Source organism: Oncorhynchus mykiss, chromosome 1 (assembly GCF_013265735.2).
Source record: "Oncorhynchus mykiss isolate Arlee chromosome 1, USDA_OmykA_1.1, whole genome shotgun sequence".
Classification (NCBI taxonomy): domain Eukaryota; kingdom Metazoa; phylum Chordata; class Actinopteri; order Salmoniformes; family Salmonidae; genus Oncorhynchus; species Oncorhynchus mykiss.
In genome coordinates this window covers 89,847,626-89,873,986 of record NC_048565.1, presented here as the reverse complement: position 1 = coordinate 89,873,986, position 26,361 = coordinate 89,847,626, and the positions used below count along the sequence as shown (strand labels likewise).

General features: G+C 43.4%; 1 protein-coding gene across 3 annotated transcripts; it reads right to left on the bottom strand.

The window, feature by feature from the left end:
- LOC110531805 (acyl-CoA desaturase) lies at positions 1-26,361 on the bottom strand. Of its 3 annotated transcripts, none has more exons than XM_036988362.1 (6): positions 26,276-26,361; positions 13,226-13,486; positions 12,448-12,578; positions 9,164-9,369; positions 1,142-1,374; positions 1-230 (listed from the first exon to the last, which is right to left on the bottom strand). In XM_036988362.1, the coding sequence occupies exons 2-6, from the start codon at positions 13,455-13,457 to the stop codon at positions 25-27; spliced, it is 1,008 nt and encodes a 335-aa protein (XP_036844257.1). In that variant the 5' UTR covers positions 13,458-13,486; positions 26,276-26,361; the 3' UTR covers positions 1-24. The 3 variants fall into 3 exon arrangements, with proteins under 3 accessions (XP_036844257.1, XP_036844251.1, XP_036844266.1); XM_036988356.1 differs by lacking the exon at positions 26,276-26,361 and adding an exon at positions 13,764-13,952; XM_036988371.1 differs by lacking the exon at positions 26,276-26,361 and adding an exon at positions 13,764-13,929 and having other exon boundaries at positions 13,226-13,514.

Below are 26,361 nucleotides of genomic sequence, written 5' to 3'. Positions count from 1 at the left end.
TTTTTTGAGATTGGGGAAAACCTCCTAGCCACTCCGGTTCCGGGTGCTTCCGTCCCCAGTGCGCTGAGCCCGGGCCAGCACTATTTCAGGGGACACTCTCTTGCGGTCCTTTGCCAGGCCGAGGAAACACATCAAGTCGATGAAACAGGTGGTCAGGTTCAGTTTGCAGCCAAACTCACTTGATGCGTAATCATATGGGAAGGTGTGGTGATAGTTATGGAACCCTTCACCTGAAAGTAACAGGAAACCACAGTCAGGGTAACCGTTGGCCGTTATTTACACACAATCATACATTCAAGATACCTTGTAAGATGTGAACACCCACACATGGTTTGATATAGAGCTACTATAAATATTATTTTCTGTCAACTCAAAAACCTAAAATTCATGGTCTGCATAACCTTGCTCTTCATCGACAATGAACAACCAATCCCCTTTGGATCTCTTTGACAAACAAGTTAAACACATATCACATGTTCAATATCACCCAGGAAGGTAATTACAAGCACAGAAGTCAACGCTCGTTCTGTTAGGCTACTGTTCTGCGATAATTGTGTAGTATAGAGTCAGTTATTTATTTATTTACCCCAGTTTTCTCCCCAATTTCATGGTATCCAATTGGTAGTTAACAGTCTTGTCTCATCGCTGCAACTCCTGTACGGACTCAGGAGAGACGAAGGTCGAGAGCCGTGCGTCCTCCGAAACACAACCCGGCCCCAAGCCGCACTGCTTCTTGACACAACGGCTACTTAACCCGGAAGCCAGTCGCACCAATGTGTCGGAGGAAACGCCGTACACCTGGTGACCGTGCCAGCGTGCACTGCGCCCGGTCCGGTCCGCCACAGGAGTCGCTAGTGCGTGACGGGACAAGGACATCTCTGCCGACCAAACCCTCCCCTAACCCAGACGACGCTGGGCCAATTGTGCACTGCCCCATGGGTCTCCCGGTCGCGACAGAGCCTGGACTCGAAACCAGAATCTCTAGCGGCACAGCTAGCAATGCGAGGCAGTGCCTTAGACCACTGCGCCACTCAGGAGACCCCAGTATAGAGTCATCTACGATATAACTACCATGTTATAAAGGAGCGACTTAATGAAAGATCTTAAGATCTTTTAAAATGGCAAGAGGTAGCTAACATACCTATGGCACTAAGGGTGACAAACTTGTTCTCTCTGGGGTTGATGTTGGTGTCGTAGGGCCGGTTTCCCCACATGTGGGCAGCACTGTTGACCAGCCAGGTAGCGTTCAGTACCAGGGTGTACCTCAGCAGACCCGGCACGAAGTAGCCCAGCCACAGGCTCTCTCCCCACAGGCACCAAGGAACAAACATGGGGATGGAGAAGCACATCAGCACCACTGACATCTTGTAATACCTGTGGAGAAGACCAGAGACATATCCTCTATGACATATTGTAATACCTGTGGAGAAGACCAGAGACATATCCTCTATGACATCTTGTAATACCTGTGGAGAGGACCAGAGAACAGAGACATATCCTCTATGACATCTTGTAATACCCGTGGAGAAGACCAGAGACATATCCTCTATGACATCTTGTAATACCTGTGGAGAGGACCAGAGAACAGAGACATATCCTCTATGACATCTTGTAATACCCGTGGAGAAGACCAGAGACATATCCTCTATGACATATTGTAATACCTGTGGAGAGGACCAGAGAACAGAGACATATCCTCTATGACATCTTGTAATACCCGTGGAGAAGACCAGAGACATATCCTCTATGACATCTTGTAATACCTGTGGAGAAGACCAGAGACATATCCTCTATGACATCTTGTAATACCTGTGGAGAAGACCAGAGACATATCCTCTATGACATCTTGTAATACCCGTGGAGAAGACCAGAGACATATCCTCTATGACATCTTGTAATACCTGTGGAGAAGACCAGAGACATATCCTCTATGACATCTTGTAATACCTGTGGAGAAGACCAGAGACATATCCTCTATGACATCTTGTAATACCCGTGGAGAAGACCAGAGACATATCCTCTATGACATCTTGTAATACCTGTGGAGAGGACCAGAGAACAGAGACATATCCTCTATGACATCTTGTAATACCTGTGGAGAAGACCAGAGACATATCCTCTATGACATCTTGTAATACCTGTGGAGAAGACCAGAGACATATCCTCTATGACATCTTGTAATACCCGTGGAGAAGACCAGAGACATATCCTCTATGACATCTTGTAATACCTGTGGAGAGGACCAGAGAACAGAGACATATCCTCTATGACATCTTGTAATACCTGTGGAGAAGACCAGAGACATATCCTCTATGACATCTTGTAATACCCGTGGAGAAGACCAGAGACATATCCTCTATGACATCTTGTAATACCCGTGGAGAAGACCAGAGACATATCCTCTATGACATCTTGTAATACCCGTGGAGAAGACCAGAGACATATCCTCTATGACATCTTGTAATACCTGTGGAGAGGACCAGAGAACAGAGACATATCCTCTATGACATCTTGTAATACCTGTGGAGAAGACCAGAGACATATCCTCTATGACATCTTGTAATACCCGTGGAGAAGACCAGAGAACAGAGACATATCCTCTATGACATCTTGTAATACCTGTGGAGAAGACCAGAGACATATCCTCTATGACATCTTGTAATACCTGTGGAGAAGACCAGAGACATATCCTCTATGACATCTTGTAATACCCGTGGAGAAGACCAGAGACATATCCTCTATGACATCTTGTAATACCCGTGGAGAAGACCAGAGACATATCCTCTATGACATCTTGTAATACCTGTGGAGAAGACCAGAGAACAGAGACATATCCTCTATGACATCTTGTAATACCTGTGGAGAAGACCAGAGAACAGAGACATATCCTCTATGACATCTTGTAATACCCGTGGAGAAGACCAGAGAACAGAGACATATCCTCTATGACATCTTGTAATACCCGTGGAGAAGACCAGAGACATATCCTCTATGACATCTCGCAATACCTGTGGAGAAGACCAGAGAACAGAGACATATCCTCTATGACATCTTGTAATACCCGTGGAGAAGACCAGAGACATATCCTCTATGACATCTTGTAATACCTGTGGAGAAGACCAGAGAACAGAGACATAATCTCTATGACATCTTGTAATACCTGTGGAGAAGACCAGAGAACAGAGACATAATCTCTATGACATCTTGTAATACCCGTGGAGAAGACCAGAGAACAGAGACATATCCTCTATGACATCTTGTAATACCTGTGGAGAAGACCAGAGAACAGAGACATATCCTCTATGACATCTTGTAATACCTGTGGAGAAGACCAGAGAACAGAGACATATCCTCTATGACATATTGTAATACCTGTGGAGAAGACCAGAGAACAGAGACATATCCTCTATGACATCTTGTAATACCCGTGGAGAAGACCAGAGAACAGAGACATATCCTCTATGACATCTTGTAATACCTGTGGAGAAGACCAGAGAACAGAGACATATCCTCTATGACATCTTGTAATACCCGTGGAGAAGACCAGAGAACAGAGACATAATCTCTATGACATCTTGTAATACCCGTGGAGAAGACCAGAGAACAGAGACATATCCTCTATGACATCTTGTAATACCCGTGGAGAAGACCAGAGACATATCCTCTATGACATCTTGTAATACCCGTGGAGAAGACCAGAGACATATCCTCTATGACATCTTGTAATACCCGTGGAGAAGACCAGAGAACAGAGACATATCCTCTATGACATCTTGTAATACCTGTGGAGAAGACCAGAGAACAGAGACATATCCTCTATGACATCTTGTAATACCCGTGGAGAAGACCAGAGAACAGAGACATATCCTCTATGACATCTTGTAATACCCGTGGAGAAGACCAGAGACATATCCTCTATGACATCTTGTAATACCTGTGGAGAAGACCAGAGAACAGAGACATATCCTCTATGACATCTTGTAATACCTGTGGAGAAGACCAGAGAACAGAGACATATCCTCTATGACATCTTGTAATACCCGTGGAGAAGACCAGAGACATATCCTCTATGACATCTTGTAATACCTGTGGAGAAGACCAGAGACATATCCTCTATGACATCTTGTAATACCCGTGGAGAAGACCAGAGACATATCCTCTATGACATCTTGTAATACCTGTGGTACGGAGGCAGCAACAGAAGATACATGTCTATTCAAACTGTCAGTGTAACAGCAGTTACTCTCCGTGGGGTCTGGCAACATGAAGGCAGTTATACAAAAAACATCACAATACAGTCATAACAGATTTCACAACACACTGAGTGTGTGCCCTCAGGCCCCTACTCCACTACCACATATCTACAACACACTGAGTGTGTGCCCTCAGGCCCCTACTCCACTACCACATATCTACAACACACTGAGTGTGTGCCCTCAGGCCCCTACTCCACTACCACATATCTACAACACACTGAGTGTGTGCCCTCAGGCCCCTACTCCACTACCACATATCTACAACACACTGAGTGTGTGTCCTCAGGCCCCTCCTCCACTACCACATATCTACAACACACTGAGTGTGTGCCCTCAGGCCCCTACTCCACTACCACATATCTACAACACACTGAGTGTGTGCCCTCAGGCCCCTACTCCACTACCACATATCTACAACACACTGAGTGTGTGCCCTCGGGCCCCTACTCCACTACCACATATCTACAACACACTGAGTGTGTGCCCTCAGGCCCCTACTCCACTACCACATATCTACAACACACTGAGTGTGTGCCCTCAGGCCCCTACTCCACTACCACATATCTACAATACAAAATCCATGTGTACGTGTGTATGTTATCATGGCGTGTATATATCCATGTATCTGTGAAGATAGACTGACAGTCTAACAGACTTCTCTGTACAGAACCCAACACAGCAGATAGACTATCAGTCTGGCAGACCTCTCTCTCTACAGGACCCAACACAGCAGATAGACTATCAGTCTAACAGACCTCTCTCTACAGAACCCAACACAGCAGATAGACCTCTCTCTACAAGGCCCAACACAGCAGATAGACTTTCAGTCTAACAGACCTCTCTATACAGAACCCAACACAGCAGATAGACTGATAGTCTAACAGACCTCTCTGTACAGAACCCAACACAGCAGATAGACTGATAGTCTAACAGACCTCTCTGTACAGAACCCAACACAGCAGATAGACTGATAGTCTAACAGACCTCTCTGTACAGAACCCAACACAGCAGATAGACTGATAGTCTAACAGACCTCTCTGTACAGAACCCAACACAGTAACACCGTCTCGGCTGGCAGCCTCTTCTTTGACAGATGATCACATTATTCCGTTACAAATACACAACATGCCATGAGGATATGGACGTTCCAGGTCTCCATTGTTAAGAGGCTTCTCCAACCTTCTGAGTCATACTGGTGATCTAACTATGAACAGGACAGGTTTAGTGGGGAGTCATACTGGTGATCTAACTATGAACAGGACAGGTTTAGTGGGGAGTCATACTGGTGATCTAACTATGAACAGGACAGGTTTAGTGGTGATCTAACTATGAACAGGACAGGTTTAGTGGGGAGTCATACTGGTGATCTAACTATGAACAGGACAGGTTTAGTGGGGAGTCATACTGGTGATCTAACTATGAACAGGACAGGTTTAGTGGTGATCTAACTATGAACAGGACAGGTTTAGTGGGGAGTCATACTGGTGATCTAAATATGAACAGGACAGGTTTAGTGGGGAGTCATACTGGTGATCTAACTATGAACAGGACAGGTTTAGTGGGGAGTCATACTGGTGATCTAAATATGAACAGGACAGGTTTAGTGGGGAGTCATACTGGTGATCTAACTATGAACAGGACAGGTTTAGTGGGGAGTCATACTGGTGATCTAACTATGAACAGGACAGGTTTAGTGGTGATCTAACTATGAACAGGACAGGTTTAGTGGTGATCTAACTATGAACAGGACAGGTTTAGTGGGGAGTCATACTGGTGATCTAACTATGAACAGGACAGGTTTAGTGGGGAGTCATACTGGTGATCTAACTATGAACAGGACAGGTTTAGTGGGGAGTTATACTGGTGATCTAACTATGAACAGGACAGGTTTAGTGGGGAGTCATACTGGTGATCTAACTATGAACAGGACAGGTTTAGTGGGGAGTCATACTGGTGATCTAACTATGAACAGGACAGGTTTAGTGGGGAGTCATACTGGTGATCTAACTATGAACAGGACAGGTTTAGTGGGGAGTCATACTGGTGATCTAACTATGAACAGGACAGGTTTAGTGGGGAGTCATACTGGTGATCTAAATATGAACAGGACAGGTTTAGTGGGGAGTCATACTGGTGATCTAACTATGAACAGGACAGGTTTAGTGGGGATCTAACTATGAACAGGACAGGTTTAGTGGTGATCTAACTATGAACAGGACAGGTTTAGTGGGGAGTCATACTGGTGATCTAACTATGAACAGGACAGGTTTAGTGGGGATCTAACTATGAACAGGACAGGTTTAGTGGTGATCTAACTATGAACAGGACAGGTTTAGTGGGGATCTAACTATGAACAGGACAGGTTTAGTGGTGATCTAACTATGAACAGGACAGGTTTAGTGGTGATCTAACTATGAACAGGACAGGTTTAGTGGGGAGTCATACTGGTGATCTAAATATGAACAGGACAGGTTTAGTGGGGATCTAACTATGAACAGGACAGGTTTAGTGGGGAGTCATACTGGTTATCTAAATATGAACAGGACAGGTTTAGTGGGGAGTCATACTGGTGATCTAACTATGAACAGGACAGGTTTAGTGGTGATCTAACTATGAACAGGACAGGTTTAGTGGGGAGTCATACTGGTGATCTAAATATGAACAGGACAGGTTTAGTGGGGAGTCATACTGGTGATCTAACTATGAACAGGACAGGTTTAGTGGTGATCTAACTATGAACAGGACAGGTTTAGTGGGGAGTCATACTGGTGATCTAACTATGAACAGGACAGGTTTAGTGGGGAGTCATACTGGTGATCTAAATATGAACAGGACAGGTTTAGTGGGGAGTCATACTGGTGATCTAACTATGAACAGGACAGGTTTAGTGGTGATCTAACTATGAACAGGACAGGTTTAGTGGGGATCTAACTATGAACAGGACAGGTTTAGTGGTGATCTAAATATGAACAGGACAGGTTTAGTGGGGAGTCATACTGGTGATCTAACTATGAACAGGACAGGTTTAGTGGTGATCTAACTATGAACAGGACAGGTTTAGTGGGGATCTAACTATGAACAGGACAGGTTTAGTGGGGAGTCATACTGGTGATCTAACTATGAACAGGACAGGTTTAGTGGGGAGTCATACTGGTGATCTAAATATGAACAGGACAGGTTTAGTGGGGAGTCATACTGGTGATCTAACTATGAACAGGACAGGTTTAGTGGGGAGTCATACTGGTGATCTAACTATGAACAGGACAGGTTTAGTGGGGAGTCATACTGGTGATCTAACTATGAACAGGGCAGGTTTAGTGGGGAGTCATACTGGTGATCTAACTATGAACAGGACAGGTTTAGTGGGGAGTTATACTGGTGATCTAACTATGAACAGGACAGGTTTAGTGGGGAGTCATACTGGTGATCTAACTATGAACAGGACAGGTTTAGTGGGGAGTCATACTGGTGATCTAACTATGAACAGGACAGGTTTAGTGGGGAGTCATACTGGTGATCTAACTATGAACAGGACAGGTTTAGTGGGGAGTCATACTGGTGATCTAACTATGAACAGGACAGGTTTAGTGGGGAGTCATACTGGTGATCTAACTATGAACAGGACAGGTTTAGTGGGGAGTCATACTGGTGATCTAACTATGAACAGGACAGGTTTAGTGGTGATCTAACTATGAACAGGACAGGTTTAGTGGTGATCTAACTATGAACAGGACAGGTTTAGTGGGGAGTCATACTGGTGATCTAACTATGAACAGGACAGGTTTAGTGGGGAGTCATACTGGTGATCTAACTATGAACAGGACAGGTTTAGTGGGGATCTAACTATGAACAGGACAGGTTTAGTGGTGATCTAACTATGAACAGGACAGGTTTAGTGGGGAGTCATACTGGTGATCTAACTATGAACAGGACAGGTTTAGTGGGGAGTCATACTGGTGATCTAACTATGAACAGGACAGGTTTAGTGGGGAGTCATACTGGTGATCTAACTATGAACAGGACAGGTTTAGTGGTGATCTAACTATGAACAGGACAGGTTTAGTGGGGATCTAACTATGAACAGGACAGGTTTAGTGGGGAGTCATACTGGTGATCTAACTATGAACAGGACAGGTTTAGTGGTGATCTAACTATGAACAGGACAGGTTTAGTGGTGATCTAACTATGAACAGGACAGGTTTAGTGGGGAGTCATACTGGTGATCTAACTATGAACAGGACAGGTTTAGTGGTGATCTAACTATGAACAGGACAGGTTTAGTGGGGAGTCATACTGGTAATCTAACTATGAACAGGACAGGTTTAGTGGGGAGTCATACTGTTGATCTAACTATGAACAGGACAGGTTTAGTGGGGAGTCATACTGGTAATCTAACTATGAACAGGACAGGTTTAGTGGGGAGTCATACTGGTGATCTAACTATGAACAGGACAGGTTTAGTGGGGAGTCATACTGGTGATCTAACTATGAACAGGACAGGTTTAGTGGGGATCTAACTATGAACAGGACAGGTTTAGTGGTGATCTAACTATGAACAGGACAGGTTTAGTGGTGATCTAACTATGAACAGGACAGGTTTAGTGGGGAGTCATACTGTTGATCTAACTATGAACAGGACAGGTTTAGTGGGGAGTCATACTGGTAATCTAACTATGAACAGGACAGGTTTAGTGGGGAGTCATACTGGTGATCTAACTATGAACAGGACAGGTTTAGTGGTAATCTAACTATGAACAGGACAGGTTTAGTGGGGAGTCATACTGGTGATCTAACTATGAACAGGACAGGTTTAGTGGTAATCTAACTATGAACAGGACAGGTTTAGTTATGGAAAAAGAGAATTCAAGGAATACGGTTGAAATGGATCGTCAGGAAGGAACACCTACTTCCTCTGGAACATGACGACCTTGTCAGCCTTCAAGTCACTGAGCTCCAGCTTCTTCCCCTTCTCAATGACGTCCGGGTGTTTACGCACCAGGAGCCAACCGATGTGGGCGAAGAAGAACCCTCGGACGGCGTTGTGCGGGTCGGCATCGGTCTCTGAAAACTTGTGGTGAACTCTGTGGTCCCGAGCCCATTCAAAGATATCATTCTGTAGTGGGGGGCACAAAGACAAATACATAGAATCCATAGAACGTGCCTGATGGCATAATGGGTGGACTTGGCAGCCATTTTGAGTGTACCCATGTCTAGGTCGTTAACATACTGGTTAAGACAGCGGAATAATTCCATGAACACGTGACCAGCGGTCGGGACATCAAGTAATAAAAGTGGATGTAGATCATTTGAAAAAACGATTTAAATGACCAGAACGACAGTTATTCTGTGTTTACTGAGTAGTTCGCTGAAATTAACTACGATTGTGTTTATTCTCCACTTTCATGGCGAACTTTCAGTACGGCTAAAATTCACTTCCCAGTCCTTTTTTTTTATATCGCTAATCCTGTAGAATCAGCGACGCGACACTGGTCCAATGAATTTGTTCATTTTCAAACGCTTCTGCATGGGATTATTACATTGGCCGAAACGTTGTTAGCTTCAAACTAGACCAATCCAGGAAATAAAAACAGGAAGTGTACCTTTCAATCTTTGCTGTGTTGTCAACTCAAATTACATGACAAAAATCCATTCCATTGCATGTGACATACACAGGACCTTGGGCAAGTTTTCAGACCCATTCACTTCTTCCAAACGTTTGTTAGGTTAGTTACAGCCTTAATCTAAAATTGATTTGAAAAATAATTCTAATCAATCTACACACAATACCCCATAATGACAAAGCAAAAATATATATACGTAGTGTATAGATTAAAAAAAAAAAAAACATTTTTGCTAATGTATGAAAAAAACAACAACGGAAATATCACATTTACATAAGTATTCAGACCCTTTACTCTGTACTTTATTGAAGCACCTTTGGCAGTGATTACAGCCTTGAGTCTTCTTGGGTGTGACGCTACAAGCTTGGCACACCTGTATTTGGGGGGTTTCTCCCATTCTTCTCTGCAGATCTTCTCAAGCTCTGTTAGGTTGGATAGGGAGTGTCGCTGCACAGTTATTTTCAGGTCTCTCCAGAGATGTTCGATCGGGTCCAAGTCTGGGCTCTGGCTGGGCCACTCAAGGACATTCAGAGACTTGTCCCGAAGCCACTCCTGCGTTGTCTTGGCTGTGCTTAGGGTCATTGTCCTGTTGGAAGGTGAACGTTCGCCCCAGTCTGAGGTCCTGAGCGCTCTGGAGCAGATTTTCATCAAGGACCTCTCTGTACTTTGCTCCGTTCATCTCTGCCTCGATCCTGACTATTCTCCCAGTCCCTGCCGCTGAAAAACATCCCAACAACATGATGCTGCCACCACCATGCTTCACAGTAGGAATGGTTACAGGTTTCCTCCAGACATGATGCTGCCACCACCATGCTTCACCGTAGGGATGGTTCCAGGTTTCCTCCAGACATGATGCTGCCACCACCATGCTTCACCGTAGGGATGGTTCAAGGTTTCCTCCAGACATGATGCTGCCACCACCATGCTTCACCGTAGGGATGGTTCCAGGTTTCCTCCAGACATGATGCTGCCACCACCATGCTTCACTGTCGGGATGGTTCCAGGTTTCCTCCAGACGTTATTCAGGCCAAAGAGTTTAATCTTGGTTTCATCATAGATTCTTGTTTCTCATGGTCTTTCGGTTCCTTTTGGCAAACTCCAAGCAGGCTGTTTTAATGTATTTGTTTAGTATTGAACCTTTATTTAACTAGGCAAGTCAGTTAAGAACAAATTCTTATTTAAAATGACGGCCTACCAAAAGGACACAACACTACATAAAGAGAGACCTAAGACAACAACATAGCAAGGCAGCAACACATGACAAAACAACATGGTAGCAACACAACATGGTAGCAACACAACATGGTAGCAGCAGAAAACATGGTAGCAGCACAACATGGTAGCAGCACAACATGGTAGCAACACAACATGGTAGCAACACAACATGGTAGCAACACAACATGGTAGCAACACAACATGGTAGCAACACAACATGGTAGCAACACAACATGGTAGCAGCACAACATGGTAGCAGCACAACATGGTAGCAACACAACATGGTAGCAGCACAAAACATGGTACAAACATTATTGGGCACAGACAACAGCACAAAGGGCTGTCATGTCTCTTTTACTGAAGAGTGGCTTCCATCTGGCCACTCTACCATAAAGGCCTGATTGGTGGAGTGCTGCAGAGATGGTTGTCCTTCTGGAAGGTTCTCCCATCTTCACAGAGGAACTCTGTCAGTGTGACCATCGGGTTCGTCGTCACAGCCCTGATCAAGGCCCTTCTCCCCCGATCGCTCAGTTTGCTGTGAGGCCAGCTACAACTAGAGTCTTGTTGGTTCCAAACTTCTTCCATTTAAGAATGATGGTGGCCACTGTGTTTAAGGGGACCTTCAATGCTGCAGAGATGTTTTGGTACCCTTCCCCAGATCGGAGCCTCAACACAATCCTGTCTCGGAGCTCTAAGGACAATTCCTTCTACCTCATGGCTTGGTTTTTGCTCTGACATGCACTGTCACCTGTGGGACCTTTATATAGACAGGTGTGTGTCTTTCAAAATCATGTTCAATCAATTGAATTTACCACAGGTTGATTCCAATCAAGTTGTAGAAATGTCTCAATGATGATCAATGGAAACAGGATGCACCTGAGCTCAATTTTGAGTCTCATAGCAAAAGGTCTGAATACTTATGTAAATAAGTATATATATATATATATATATATATATAGAATAATTATTTTTTATACATTAGCAAAAATATCCCAAAACCTGTTTTCGCTTTGTCATTATGGGGTATCGTGTATACTAGTATATTTAATCTAATTTAGATTAAGGCTGTAACGTAACAAAATGTGGATAAAGTCAAGGGGTCTGAATCCTTTCCAAAGGCCCTGTAAATTAGCACAATTTGAATGAACATTCTACATTACAGCCTGATCTCGCGACAGCTCACATTCTGAGTGCATGCAGTCGTCTGCTTGACCAGGCTAACAGACCGATACTTCGGGAAAGTTTGTTCATCATAACAATGGAAGAGGTTTTTGTGTGTGTGTACCGCTTATCGTCTGTCTTCTGATGTTCAACCCGGTTCAATAAAGGTGAGGTGGGAAAGACCCATGTTGTACCTGAAAGGCCATGGAGTTGGCAGTGGCAAGGAAGATTCTGAGAGGTAACGAGGCTTTGTAGGACCTGTGGCTCCATAGCCGGTGAGCCCCCGCAGTCACTCCTAAAGCACTTGTTAAAAAGCAAAACACAACTGTGTGGAAAGAGAGAGAACAAGGAAGATAGAGAAACAAAATATATTGAAATGGTCATATGACAACAGCTCCTCGCGCGCAGAATCATTTGCATGATAAACAGAGAAAACACAACCATAATCATGAATAGCATCAGGTGGCAAAGAATGGGTCCTGTACTCTGTTTTTCCTAAAAACATTCATTCATTTGTTTGCCATCTAATCCAGAAAAAGGGTCTGCTATTCCATAACAGAGTATAAACGAGCGATAGTGAATAATAATAGACACGTCAAACGGAGTGGAAGGTTTCACAGATTAGAATGTCTCTTTTCCATAGAATCATTCATTTGGAGTTTATCTCCGGGATACAATAATCATATTTGGTTAAGAGTTTTTTTTAATGAATGCATAATAACAATTGTTTCTAGAACTTTCTACATGTCTGGTTATTATAGTATTACATTTGCAGAGAAATGACAACCATCCGTGTTCACCAGCAGGGGAGAGAGAAAGAGGCAGGGGAGCTTGCGCTACGCAGCACTGAAGACTGGCGAATCCAGCTGTGCTGTGTGCCCAATCCGAGGTGAAAATTAACTACGCCATAAAAAACAATATGAAAACTCAGTTCATTTGAAATAACAAGTGGGTTAGCTTTATCATACTTACACCAAGCCCAGGTCAAAACGTGAGCAGATGGGACGAGGGTGATGCCGTACACGGCTCCAATGTGCAATAAAGTCATCAATATGATATTTCTCCACACGATTATCATGGAAGGTTTAGGACCTTCTTTCTCTTTGTACGTTTCATCAAACACATCATCTCTTTTTGTCGCCGATTCTGCGAGCACATCACCGTTCCTGTGTCTCCCCGGACCCTCGATCTCCGTGTCAGTCATCCTCGCCGTGATTTTGTTGATGAATGAAACTGGCAACGAAAGCAGACATTTTGTTACCTTCAAAATAACGAGACAACACAACAGTCATAAAATAGTGGCGTGAATGTGAATTAAATGTAATGTTTCTGCAGAAATGACATTTGTAACTAATGTCACTCGAAATTGTGGTTAAACGTTGCACGATGGTGACAAAACCTGTCTGTTGCTGGGTGATGCTGAACACTGGCATCAAGACACCGCGTACGTTAGTTAACTAATGTTGGATGAAACATCCCCGTATTATATTCAATTAAATATCAAACGTACCTTATGAAGACTACTTCGGTTAATTGATGCGAACAAATATGACAGAATCCAGTTTCAAATGGTGGTAAACGGCACTGAATTGAAAATAATATAATAACACTGTGATGACCTAAGTTCCAGTGTTGCTGAAGCCGTTTACCTTGCTAGGTGCTCCGGGGTTTGGAGAAGATATTTGCGAGACTGTAATTGGACAAGCTGGGTTTAATACCACCTTTCTCGCCTCGTTTCATTGGTTGCCCTGTTATCTGATGTTCACGTTGTTACAATAACTTGTTAATAGAATATTCTCATCATTTACATAATAATATACTACAGTCTGGTTTTCATGTCTATGCATAGTCACATGTACGAATTACCTCGACTAATCTGTACCCCCGCACATTTACTCGGTACCGGTACCCCCTGTTTATAGCCTCGTTATTGTTATTTTATTGTGTTACTTTTGATTTTTTTTTGTAAATATTTTCTTAACTATTTCTTGAACTGCACTGTTGGTTAAAATAGCTTGTAAATACGCATTTCACGGTAAGGTCTAAACATGTATTCGACGCATGTGACAAATAAAGTTGGATTTGATTTATGACTACAGTACAAAGATGAAAGATGAAAGATTGGATATTGGATGGAGAAAGTGTAGGCCTACTTTAGTCACATCTCATTAATACGATATTGATCAATAATAATCTATTGTACAGGTTTACACAAACAGTTTAGATGTTTTATTGGATTGGCACTCTAGAAATTGAGTGCAATACTGACAATACCAGTAGTCCATGCTAAAAACATCAAACGGTTGGTTTGGATCATCAGTGATCGCGACACTGTCAGCATGATGGGACTATCTTCAGCCATTAGATAGTAGATAGGCTACAGTCGTTCCTGCGCTCTCTGCTTCAGTTTTGCCATGTGATGTTACCACGTCTAGTGCTGTGCTTCCCACACCTATATGATGAATTCAACAGGAAGCCTCAATGTCACACCATATTTCAGTGGTTTCGGTGGTTCATGCGCTTTGTGAAAATAGGCATGTCTTTAATGTGCTTGATTCATTCATCATATCTTTTTTTTAATATCACCACTTTCATTCAAACACTGAAGAAAGAGGAGAAGAATACTTTGTCCATTGATACAGCCACACCCACACCCACACGGTTGCCCTGCAATGATGGGAATGCAGTGAGAGATGATGTCTAAGATTGCTTGACTTGGGCCGGAGCTGTCCCGACGAGCTCCATACCCAGACTTCACATTTTTTGGTAATTGCAAACCAGCTCCTCTGTAAAACAAAGTAGCATGTCGCCGGCGCAGATTCACACACCGAGGCAGAACACGGTGATCAAAACGGAATGGAAGGCGGGATCTGCATTGAATAGCAATGAAAATTGGGCATTCATTTCCTGATTCCGCTTTGTTGAAATTGATTTGCCGCTATTCTGTGAAACTATGCATGACTGTAGGCTGTTCCAGATTGTGCAGATTGAAAATGCGCCAGCCTGAATGGCATGGTGTCAAATTAGGGTTTTTAAGGTCATGAAAGGTAATTGAAATGAGTTGAATAATTTTAGTTAATATAATTAATTAATGAAGGCACACTTTTAAATATGATCAATCACTTAAAAATCGACATATCAGCCATTACCGGAAGGACCATTCAGTGCGTGACTGTTGTACACTGCAAGTGTGCCAGTATGAGTGGTCTGTTGCCCGAGGAGAGACAGCGCGGCAATTCAGCAGCAGGTATAACATAATGACAGACAACAGACCAACTACCCTGAACTAAAATATAAACGCAACATGCAACAATTTAAAAGATTTTTACTGAGTTTACAGTTCATATAAGAAAATCAGTCAATTGAAATACATTCATTAGGCCCGAATCTATAGATTTCACATGACTGGGAATACAAATATGCAACTGTTGGTCACAGATACCGTGTGGATCAGAAAACCAGTATCTGGCAGCGGCGCAACAAGTCCCCACCACATTCCCCTATTTTATCATTGGAATGTGATACAAACCTAGGAAAAGGTGTGCTTTAGGACCATGCAGACGTTTGGAGTGTTTATCTGTCTGGATTTTACAAATAAATATAAATATATATATATATATATATTTAATATATATTTGTGCTCAGAAGTTTTCATACACTTAGGTTGGAGTCATTAAAACTCATTTTTCAACCACTCCAAAAATTTCTTGTTAACAAACTATAGTTTTGGCAAGTCGGTTAGGACATCTACTTTGTTCATGACACAAGTAATTTTTCCAACAATTGTTTACAGACAAATTATTTCACTTATAATTCACTGTATCACAATTCCAGTGGGTCAGAAGTTTACATACACTAAGTTGACTGTGCCTTTAAACAGCTTGGAAAATTCCAGAAAACGATGTCATGGCTTTAGAAGCTTCTGATAGGCTAATTGACATAATTTGAGTCAATTGGAGGTGTACCTGTCAATGTATTTTAAGGCCTACCTTCAAACCCAGTGCCTCTTTGCTTGACATCATGGGAAAATCAAAAGAAATCAGCCAAGACCTCAGAAAAAAAATTGTAGACCTCCACAAGTCGGGTTCATCTTTGGGAGCATTTTCCAAACGCCTGAAGATACCACGTTCATCTGTACAAACAATAGTACGCAAGTATAAACACCATGGACCACGCAGCCGTCATACCGCTCAGGAAGGAGACACGGTCTGTCTCCTAGAGATGAATGAACTTTGCTGCGAAAAGGTACAAAAGTATCTATATCCACAGTAAATCGAGTCCTATATCGACATAACCTGAAAGGCCGCTCAGCAAGGAAGAAGCCACTGCTCCAAAACCGCCATAAAAAAGCCAGACTACGGTTTGCAACTCCACATGGGGACAAAGATCGTACTTTTTGGAGAAATGTCCTCTTGTCTGATGAAATAAAAATAGAACTGTTTGGCCATAATGACCATTGTTATGTTTGGAGGAAAAAGGGGGAGGCTTGCAAGCCGAAGAACACCATCCCAATCGTGAAGCACGGGGGTGGCAGCATCATGTTGTGGGGGTGCTTTGCTGCAGGAGGGACTGGTGAACTTCACAAAATAGATGGCATCACGAGGCAGGAAAATTATGGGGATATATTGAAGTAACATCTCAAGACAATAGTCAGGAAGTTAAAGCTTGGTCGCAAATGGATCTTCCAAATGGACAATGACCCCCAAGCATACTTCCAAAGTTGTGGCAAAATGGCTTAAGGACAACAAAGTCAAGGTATTGGAGTGGCCATCACAAAGCCCTGACCTCAAGCCTATAGAACATTTGTGGGCAGACCTGAAAAAGTGTGTGCGAGCAAGGAGGCCTACAAACCTGACTCCCTTACACAAGCTCTGTGAGGAGGAATGGGCCAAAATTCTCCCAACTTATTGTGGGAAGCTTGTGGAAGGCTACCTGAAACATTTGACCCAAGTTAAACAATTTAAAGGCAATGCTACCAAATACTAATTGAGTGTATGAAAACTTCTGACCCACTGGGAATGTGACGAAATAAATAAAAGCTGAAATAAATAATTCTCTCTTCTATGATTCTGACATTTCACGTTCTTAAAATAAAGTGGTGATCCTAACTGACCTAAGACAGGGAATTGTTACTAGGATAAAATGCCAGGAATTGTGAAAAACTGAGTTGAAATGTATTTGGCTGAGGTGTATGTAAACTTCCGACTTAAACTGTATGTCCCCCCCACTTCTAAAACCAAAGTTGTGCCCCTTGTATCTGGTGTGACCACCATTTACCTAATGCAGCAAGACACATCTCATTCTCATTGAGTTGATCAGGCTGTTGATTGTGGCCTGTGGAATGCTGTCCCACTCCTCTTCAATGGCTGTGCAAAGTTGCTGGATATTGGCGGGACCTGGAACACGCTGTCGTACACATAGATCCACAGCATCCCAAACATGCTCAATGGGTGACAAGTCTGGTGAGAATGCAGGCTATGGAAGAACAAACACAGTTTCAGCTTCTAGGAATTGTGTACAGATCCATGTGACATGGGGCCGTGCATTATCATGCTGAAACATGAGGTAATGGCGGCGGATGAATGGCACGACAATAGACCTCAGGATCACGTCACGGTATCTGTGTTGATTCAAATAGCCATCGATAAAATGCAATTGTGTGCGTTGTCCACAGTTTATGCCTGCCCATACCATAACCCCACTGCAACTATTGGGCACTGTGTTCACAACGTTGACATCAACAAACGGCTCGCCCACACGACGCCATACACGTTGTCTGACATCTGCCTGGTACAGTTGAAACCGGGATTCAAGGTCAAGGCCCTGGTGAGGACGACGAGCACACAAATGAGCTTCCCTGAGACGGTTTCTGACAGTCAACTGTCCAGGTGGCTGGTCTCAGATGATCCCGCAGGCTGGTGGCTGGTCTCAGACGGTCCCGCAGGTGAGGAAGCCGAATGTGGAGGTCCTGGGTTGGCGTGGTTACACGTGGTCTGCGGTTGTGAAGCCAGTTGGACGTACTGCCAAATTCTGGATGCAGCTTATCGTAGAGAACATTAGATTCTCTGGCAACAGCTCTGGTGAACATTCCTGCAGTCAGCATGCCAATTGGACACTCCCTCAAAACCTGAGACATCTGTGACATTGCGTTGTGTGACAAAACTGCACATTTTAGAGTGGCCTTTTATTGTCCCTAGCACAAGGTTCACCTGTGCAATGATCATACTGTTTAATCAGCTTCTTGATATACCAGACCTGTCATGTGGATAGATTATCTTGGCAATGGTTAAATGCTCACTAACGGGGATGTAAACAAATTTGTGCACAAAATTTGAGAGAAATAATATTTTTGTGCGTATGGAACATTTCAGGGATCTTTTATTTCAGCTCATGAAACATGGGACCAACACTTTACATGTTGTGTTTATATTTTTGTTCAGTGTAGATAGCCAATTCAAAACAACGTGTAGCAGTTCTTGCTAGTTAATTATAACTAATGTCGTTGTCGCCTTTCCACCCGCACTAAGCCTAAATAAATCTGCACCGTTGGAAAACTGGGATTACCCTCTATTAAACCGTAGCCGTGTAATTGCGGCAACAAAAATGGTAAGAATTGACAAATGACTTGCTGTGCATCACAGGAGGTTGGAGGTACCCTAACTGGGGAGAACAGGCTCATGGTAATGACTGGAGTGGAATCAATGGAATGGTATCAAACACAACAAACACCTGGTTTCCATAGTTTCCAGGTGTTTGATGCCATTCCATTTGCTCCGTTCCTGTCATTATTATGGGCCGTTCTCCCCTCAGTGGCCGGCCTCCTGTGCTGTGCATAGATATCTTCTGAAATATGAATATTTGAGCCATATATATAAACAGTTAAGCCGTGTTCACATTGGCAGTTTGAAGTGACTCAAATCCTATTTATTTGCATAATCTTAGCTTGCTACATAACTTCTGAGTGATAGGAAGCACAAGCACCACCACTAATCAGCCTACACCACTATGGCATACACCTGTTGTTACTATGACGACTAGGGTAGCCTTGTCTGCAAATGACTGCTGTCTGAACACACACAAATCCGATTTGGCCACGCTGTTTGGACAGTCAGTAGTCCGAAACGGATTTGGCCACGCTGTTTGGACAAGTCAGTAGTCCGAAACGGATTTGGCCGCGCTGTTTGGACAGTCAGTAGTCCAAAACGGATTTGGCCACGCTGTTTGGACAGTCAGTAGTCCGAAACGGATTTGGCCGTGCTGTTTGGACAAGTCAGTAGTCCGAAACGGATTTGGCCACGCTGTTTGGACAAGTCAGTAGTCCGAAACGGATTTGGCCACGCTGTTTGGACAAGTCAGTAGTCCAAAACGGATTTGGCCACGCTGTTTGGACAAGTCAGTAGTCCAAAACGGATTTGGCCGCGCTGTTTGGACAGTCAGTAGTCCGAAACGGATTTGGCCACGCTGTTTGGACAGTCTGTAGTCCGAAACGGATTTGGCCACGCTGTTTGGACAGTCTGTAGTCCGAAACGGATTTGGCCACGCAGTTTGGACAAGTCAGTAGTCCGAAACGGATTTGGCCACGCTGATTGGACAAGTCAGTAGTCCAAAACGGATTTGGCCGCGCTGTTTGGACAGTCAGTAGTCCGAAACGGATTTGGCCACGCTGTTTGGACAGTCAGTAGTCCGAAACGGATTTGGCCGCGCTGTTTGGACAGTCAGTAGTCCGAAACGGATTTGGCCACGCTGTTTGGACAGTCAGTAGTCCGAAACGGATTTGGCCACGCTGTTTGGACAGTCAGTAGTCCAAAACGGATTTGGCCGCGCTGTTTGGACAGTCAGTAGTCCAAAACGGATTTGGCCGCGCTGTTTGGACAGTCAGTAGTCCAAAACGGATTTGACCGCGCTGTTGGACAGTCAGTAGTCCAAAACGGATTTGGCCGAGCTGTTTGGACAGTCAGTAGTCCGAAACTGATTTGGCCACACTGTTCGGACAGTCAGTAGTCCGAAACGGATTTGGCCACGCTGTTTGGACAGTCAGTAGTCCGAAACGGATTTGGCCACGCTGTTAGGACAGTCAGTAGTCCAAAACGGATTTTGCCACGCTGTTTGGACAGTCAGTAGTCCGAAACGGATTTGGCCACGCTGTTTGGACAGTCAGTAGTCCGAAACGGATTTGGCCACGCTGTTTGGACAGTCAGTAGTCCAAAACGGATTTGGCCACGCTGTTTGGACAGTCAGTAGTCCGAAACGGATTTGGCCGCGCTGTTCGGACAGTCAGTAGTCCAAAACGGATTTGAAAAACAAAACTGATTTGAGCATCAAGGCTTTAGATACCTTGCTTTGAAGTATCCTACCTTATCCATCTGATCAATATATCCATCTGATCAATATATCCATCTGATCAATATATCCATCTGATCAATATATCCATCTGATCAATATATCCATCTGATCAATATATCCATCTGATCAATATATCCATCTGCAATATTTTATATGAAGGGTGGCAACCATCCTCCAGGATAGCAGTGATGAAAAAAGTATTAAATTCTCATACTGGAGTAAAAGTAAAGATACCTTAAAAGAAAATGACTCAAGTAAAAGTCACCCAGTAAAACACTACTTGAGTAAAAGTCTAAAAGTATTTTTAAATATACTTAAGTATCAATAATACAAAATTCCTTATATAAATTATTTATATACAGCCAGGGTCACACGCCAACACTCAGACATAATTTAAAACAAAGCATTTGTGTTTAGTGAGTCCACCAGATCAGAGGCTGTAGGGATGACCAGGGATGTTCTCTGTTTAGTGAGTCCTCCAGATCAGAGGCAGTAGGGATAACCAGGGATGTTCTCTGTTTAGTGAGTCCACCAGATCAGAGGCAGTAGGGATGGACCAGGGATGTTCTCTGTTTAGTGAGTCCACCAGATCAGAGGCAGTAGGGATAACCAGGGATGTTCTCTGTTTAGTGAGTCCTCCAGATCAGAGGCAGTAGGGATGGACCAGGGATGTTGTCTGTTTAGTGAGTCCTCCAGATCAGAGGCAGTAGGGATGACCAGGGATGTTCTCTGTTTAGTGAGTCCTCCAGATCAGAGGCAGTAGGGATGACCAGGGATGTTCTCTGTTTAGTGAGTCCTCCAGATCAGAGGCAGTAGGGATGACCAGGGATGTTCTCTGTTTAGTGAGTCCTCCAGATCAGAGGCAGTATGGATGACCAGGGATGTTCTCTGTTTAGTGAGTCCTTCAGATCAGAGGCAGTAGGGAGGACCAGGGATGTTCTCTGTTTAGTGAGTCCTCCAGATCAGAGACAGTAGGGATGACCAGGGATGTTCTCTGTTTAGTGAGTCCACCAGATCAGAGGCAGTAGGGACGACCAGGGATGTTCTCTGTTTAGTGAGTCCACCAGATCAGAGGCAGTAGGGACGACCAGGGATGTTCTCTGTTTAGTGAGTCCACCAGATCAGAGGCAGTAGGGACGACCAGGGATGTTCTCTGTTTAGTGAGTCCACCAGATCAGAGACAGTAGGGACGACCAGGGATGTTCTCTGTTTAGTGAGTCCACCAGATCAGAGGCAGTAGGGACGACCAGGGATGTTCTCTGTTTAGTGAGTCCTCCAGATCAGAGGCAGTAGGGACGACCAGGGATGTTCTCTGTTTAGTGAGTCCACCAGATCAGAGGCAGTAGGGATGACCAGGGATGTTCTCTGTTTAGTGAGTCCACCAGATCAGAGGCAGTAGGGACGACCAGGGATGTTCTCTGTTTAGTGAGTCCTCCAGATCAGAGGCAGTAGAGATGAACAGGGATGTTCTCTGTTTAGTGAATCCTCCAGATCAGAGGCAGTAGAGATGAACAGGGATGTTCTCTGTTTAGTGAATCCTCCAGATCAGAGGCAGCAGGGATGACCAGGGATGTTCTCTGTTTAGTGAGTCCTCCAGATCAGAGGCAGTAGGGACGACCAGGGATGTTCTCTGTTTAGTGAGTCCTCCAGATCAGAGGCAGTATGGATGACCAGGGATGTTCTCTTGATAAGTGTGTGAATTGGACCATTTTCCTGTCCTGCTAAGCATTTAAAATGTAACGAGTACTTTTAGGTGTCAGGGAAAATGTATGGAGTAAAAAATACATTAGGAATTTAGTGAAGTAAAAGTAAAAGTTGTTAAAAATATAAATAATAAAGTACCCCAATAAACAACTGAAGTAGTACTTTAAAGTATTTTTTTACTTAAGTACTTTTCACCACTGCAGGAGAGCTACTGGGTGTGCAGGCTTTTGTTCAAGCCCTGCTCTAACCACATTGTAGCCTAAACATCAGTTGCTCAACAGGACCTTGATAAGCAGACTTGGGTGTTTCAGGGATAGATCAAAAGTCAAGCCTGAACACCCAGAAGGTCTCCAGATGGAGGGTTGACCACGTGTTGACAACATGCGACCAAGAGTGCAGGTCTACTTTGTGGAGGTTAAGTGCCTTGATCAATGGCACAACGGCCTACAGGGGATCAGACACCGTGTCAAACACCGTGACATCAGCTCAGGGATTCGATACAGCAACCTTTTGGTTACTAACACAATGCTCTAACCACTGGGCTAGTTGCTAAGGGCTTGTAAGTAAGCATTTCACGGTAAGGTCTACCTACACCTGTTGTATTCAGCATTTCACTGTAAGGTCTACCTACACCTGTTGTATTCAGCATTTCACTGTAAGGTCTACTACACCTGTTGTATTCAGCATTTCACTGTGAGGTCTACCTACACCTGTTGTATTCAGCATTTCACTGTAAGGTCTACTACACCTGTTGTATTCAGCATTTCACTGTAAGGTCTACTACACCTGTTGTATTCATCATTTCACTGTAAGGTCTACCTACACCTGTTGTATTCAGCATTTCACTGTAAGGTCTACTACACCTGTTGTATTCATCATTTCACTGTAAGGTCTACCTACACCTGTTGTATTCAGCATTTCACTGTAAGGTCTACTACACCTGTTGTATTCAGCATTTCACTGTGAGGTCTACCTACACCTGTTGTATTCAGCATTTCACTGTAAGGTCTACTACACCTGTTGTATTCAGCATTTCACTGTAAGGTCTACTACACCTGTTGTATTCATCATTTCACTGTGAGGTCTACCTACACCTGTTGTATTCAGCATTTCACTGTAAGGTCTACTACACCTGTTGTATTCAGCATTTCACTGTGAGGTCTACCTACACCTGTTGTATTCAGCATTTCACTGTAAGGTCTACTACATCTGTTGTATTCAGCATTTCACTGTGAGGTCTACTACACCTCTTGTATTCAGCATTTCACTGTAAGGTCTACTACACCTGTTGTATTCAACATTTCACTGTAAGGTCTACTACACCTGTTGTATTCAGCATTTCACTGTAAGGTCTACCTACACCTGTTGTATTCAGCATTTCACTGTAAGGTCTACCTACACCTGTTGTATTCAGCATTTCACTGTAAGGTCTACCTACACCTGTTGTATTCAACATTTCACTGTAAGGTCTACTACACCTGTTGTATTCAGTATTTCACTGTAAGGTCTACTACACCTGTTGTATTCAGCATTTCACTGTAAGGTCTACTACACCTGTTGTATTCAGCATTTCACTGTGAGGTCTACTACACCTGTTGTATTCAGCATTTCACTGTACGGTCTACTACACCTGTTGTATTCAGCATTTCACTGTAAGGACTACCTACACCTGTTGTATTCAGCATTTCACTGTAAGGTCTACTACACCTGTTGTATTCAACATTTCACTGTAAGGTCTACTACACCTGTTGTATTCAGCATTTCACTGTAAGGTCTGTTGTATTCAGCATTTCACTGTAAGGTCTACCTACACCTGTTGTATTCAGCATTTCACTGTAAGGTCTACTACACCTGTTGTATTCAACATTTCACTGTAAGGTCTACTACACCTGTTGTATTCAGCATTTCACTGTAAGGTCTACCTACACCTGTTGTATTCATCATTTCACTGTAAGGTCTACCTACACCTGTTGTATTCAGCATTTCACTGTAAGGTATACTACACCTGTTGTATTCAGCATTTCACTGTAAGGTCTACCTACACCTGTTGTATTCAGCATTTCACTGTAAGGTCTACTACACCTGTTCTATTCAGCATTTCACTGTAAGGTCTACCTACACCTGTTGTATTCAGCATTTCACTGTAAGGTCTACTACACCTGTTGTATTCAGCATTTCACTGTAAGGTCTACCTACACCTGTTGTATTCAGCATTTCACTGTAAGGTCTACTACACCTGTTGTATTCAACATTTCACTGTAAGGTCTACTACACCTGTTGTATTCAGCATTTCACTGTAAGGTCTACCTACACCTGTTGTATTCATCATTTCACTGTAAGGTCTACCTACACCTGTTGTATTCAGCATTTCACTGTAAGGTCTACTACACCTGTTGTATTCAGCATTTCACTGTAAGGTCTACCTACACCTGTTGTATTCAGCATTTCACTGTAAGGTCTACTACACCTGTTGTATTCAGCATTTCACTGTAAGGTCTACTACACCTGTTGTATTCAGCATTTCACTGTAAGGTCTACTACACCTGTTGTATTCAGTATTTCACTGTACGGTCTACTACACCTGTTGTATTCAGCATTCCACTGTAAGGTCTACTACACCTGTTGTATTCAGTATTTCACTGTACGGTCTACTACACCTGTTGTATTCAGTATTTCACTGTAAGGTCTACCTACACCTGTTGTATTCATCATTTCACTGTAAGGTCTACTACACCTGTTGTATTCAGCATTTCACTGTGAGGTCTACTACACCTGTTGTATTCAGTATTTCACGGTAAGGTCTACTACACCTGTTGTATTCAGTATTTCACGGTAAGGTCTACTACACCTGTTGTATTCAGCATTTCACTGTGAGGTCTACTACACCTGTTGTATTCAGCATTTCACTGTCAGGTCTACTACACCTGTTGTATTCAGCATTTCACTGTAAGGTCTACTACACCTGTTGTATTCAGCATTTCACTGTAAGGACTACCTACACCTGTTGTATTCAGCATTTCACTGTAAGGACTACCTACACCTGTTGTATTCAGCATTTCACTGTAAGGACTACCTACACCTGTTGTATTCAGCATTTCACTGTGAGGTCTACAACACCTGTTGTATTCAGCATTTCACTGTAAGGACTACCTACACCTGTTGTATTCAGCATTTCACTGTAAGGACTACCTACACCTGTTGTATTCAGCATTTCACTGTAAGGACTACCTACACCTGTTGTATTCAGCATTTCACTGTAAGGACTACCTACACCTGTTGTATTCAGCATGTCACTGTAAGGACTACCTACACCTGTTGTATTCAGCATTTCACTGTAAGGTCTGTTGTATTCAGCATTTCACTGTAAGGTCTGTTGTATTCAGCATTTCACTGTAAGGTCTACTACACCTGTTGTATTCAGCATTTCACTGTAAGGTCTACCTACACCTGTTGTATTCAGCATTTCACTGTAAGGTCTGTTGTATTCAGCATTTCACTGTAAGGTCTACCTACACCTGTTGTATTCGGAGCAAATACATTTTTATTTGATTTACTTAACAGATCCATGGCTAGATAGATAGAACATCTTTGTCTTTGAGGCCAAAGCTCTCAGTAAATTGCAAGTCGAGGGTTCCCCTAAAATTCAAAGCTGGCTAGAGCTCCAGGAATCATGTCTGGGTAGGACTATGAATGTAGATATTATCTGCTCCCCAAATGGCACCCTATTGCCAATATAGTGCTTAACTTGACCAGGGCCCTCTTTTCAAAAGTAGTGCACTATATAGGGAATATGGAGCCATTTGGGATATATCCCATATGACTCTGACACACCCCGCCAACACAATAAGACTGTGTTCATTTCCCATTGGTGAATGTAGGATAATTACATATGCATTGTGTTTGATGGAGGTTATGGTTACATCACCTTGTCAAGAAGAGGTTACTTTAGGTCATAATGGCACTAGGGCGGTTCACCTGGTAAAATCACCCGCACAACAGCTTACGTCGTCTGATTCAACACAACCAATCAGCAGCAGTTCTTCAACATGTGTTCCCCTCTG

What these genes read in the sequence shown, in the direction of transcription:
- LOC110531805 (XM_036988362.1), bottom strand. Translation starts at nt 13,457, where the DNA reads ATGACTGACACGGAGATCGAGGGTCCGGGGAGACACAGGAACGGTGAT. An exon ending in GTCGTCATGTTCCAGAGGAA is followed by an intron (nt 1,375 to 9,163) that starts GTAGGTGTTCCT and finishes TCTTCTCCACAG; the next exon opens with GTATTACAAGATGTCAGTGG. An exon ending in TGTCACCCTTAGTGCCATAG is followed by an intron (nt 231 to 1,141) that starts GTATGTTAGCTA and finishes TGTTACTTTCAG; the next exon opens with GTGAAGGGTTCCATAACTAT.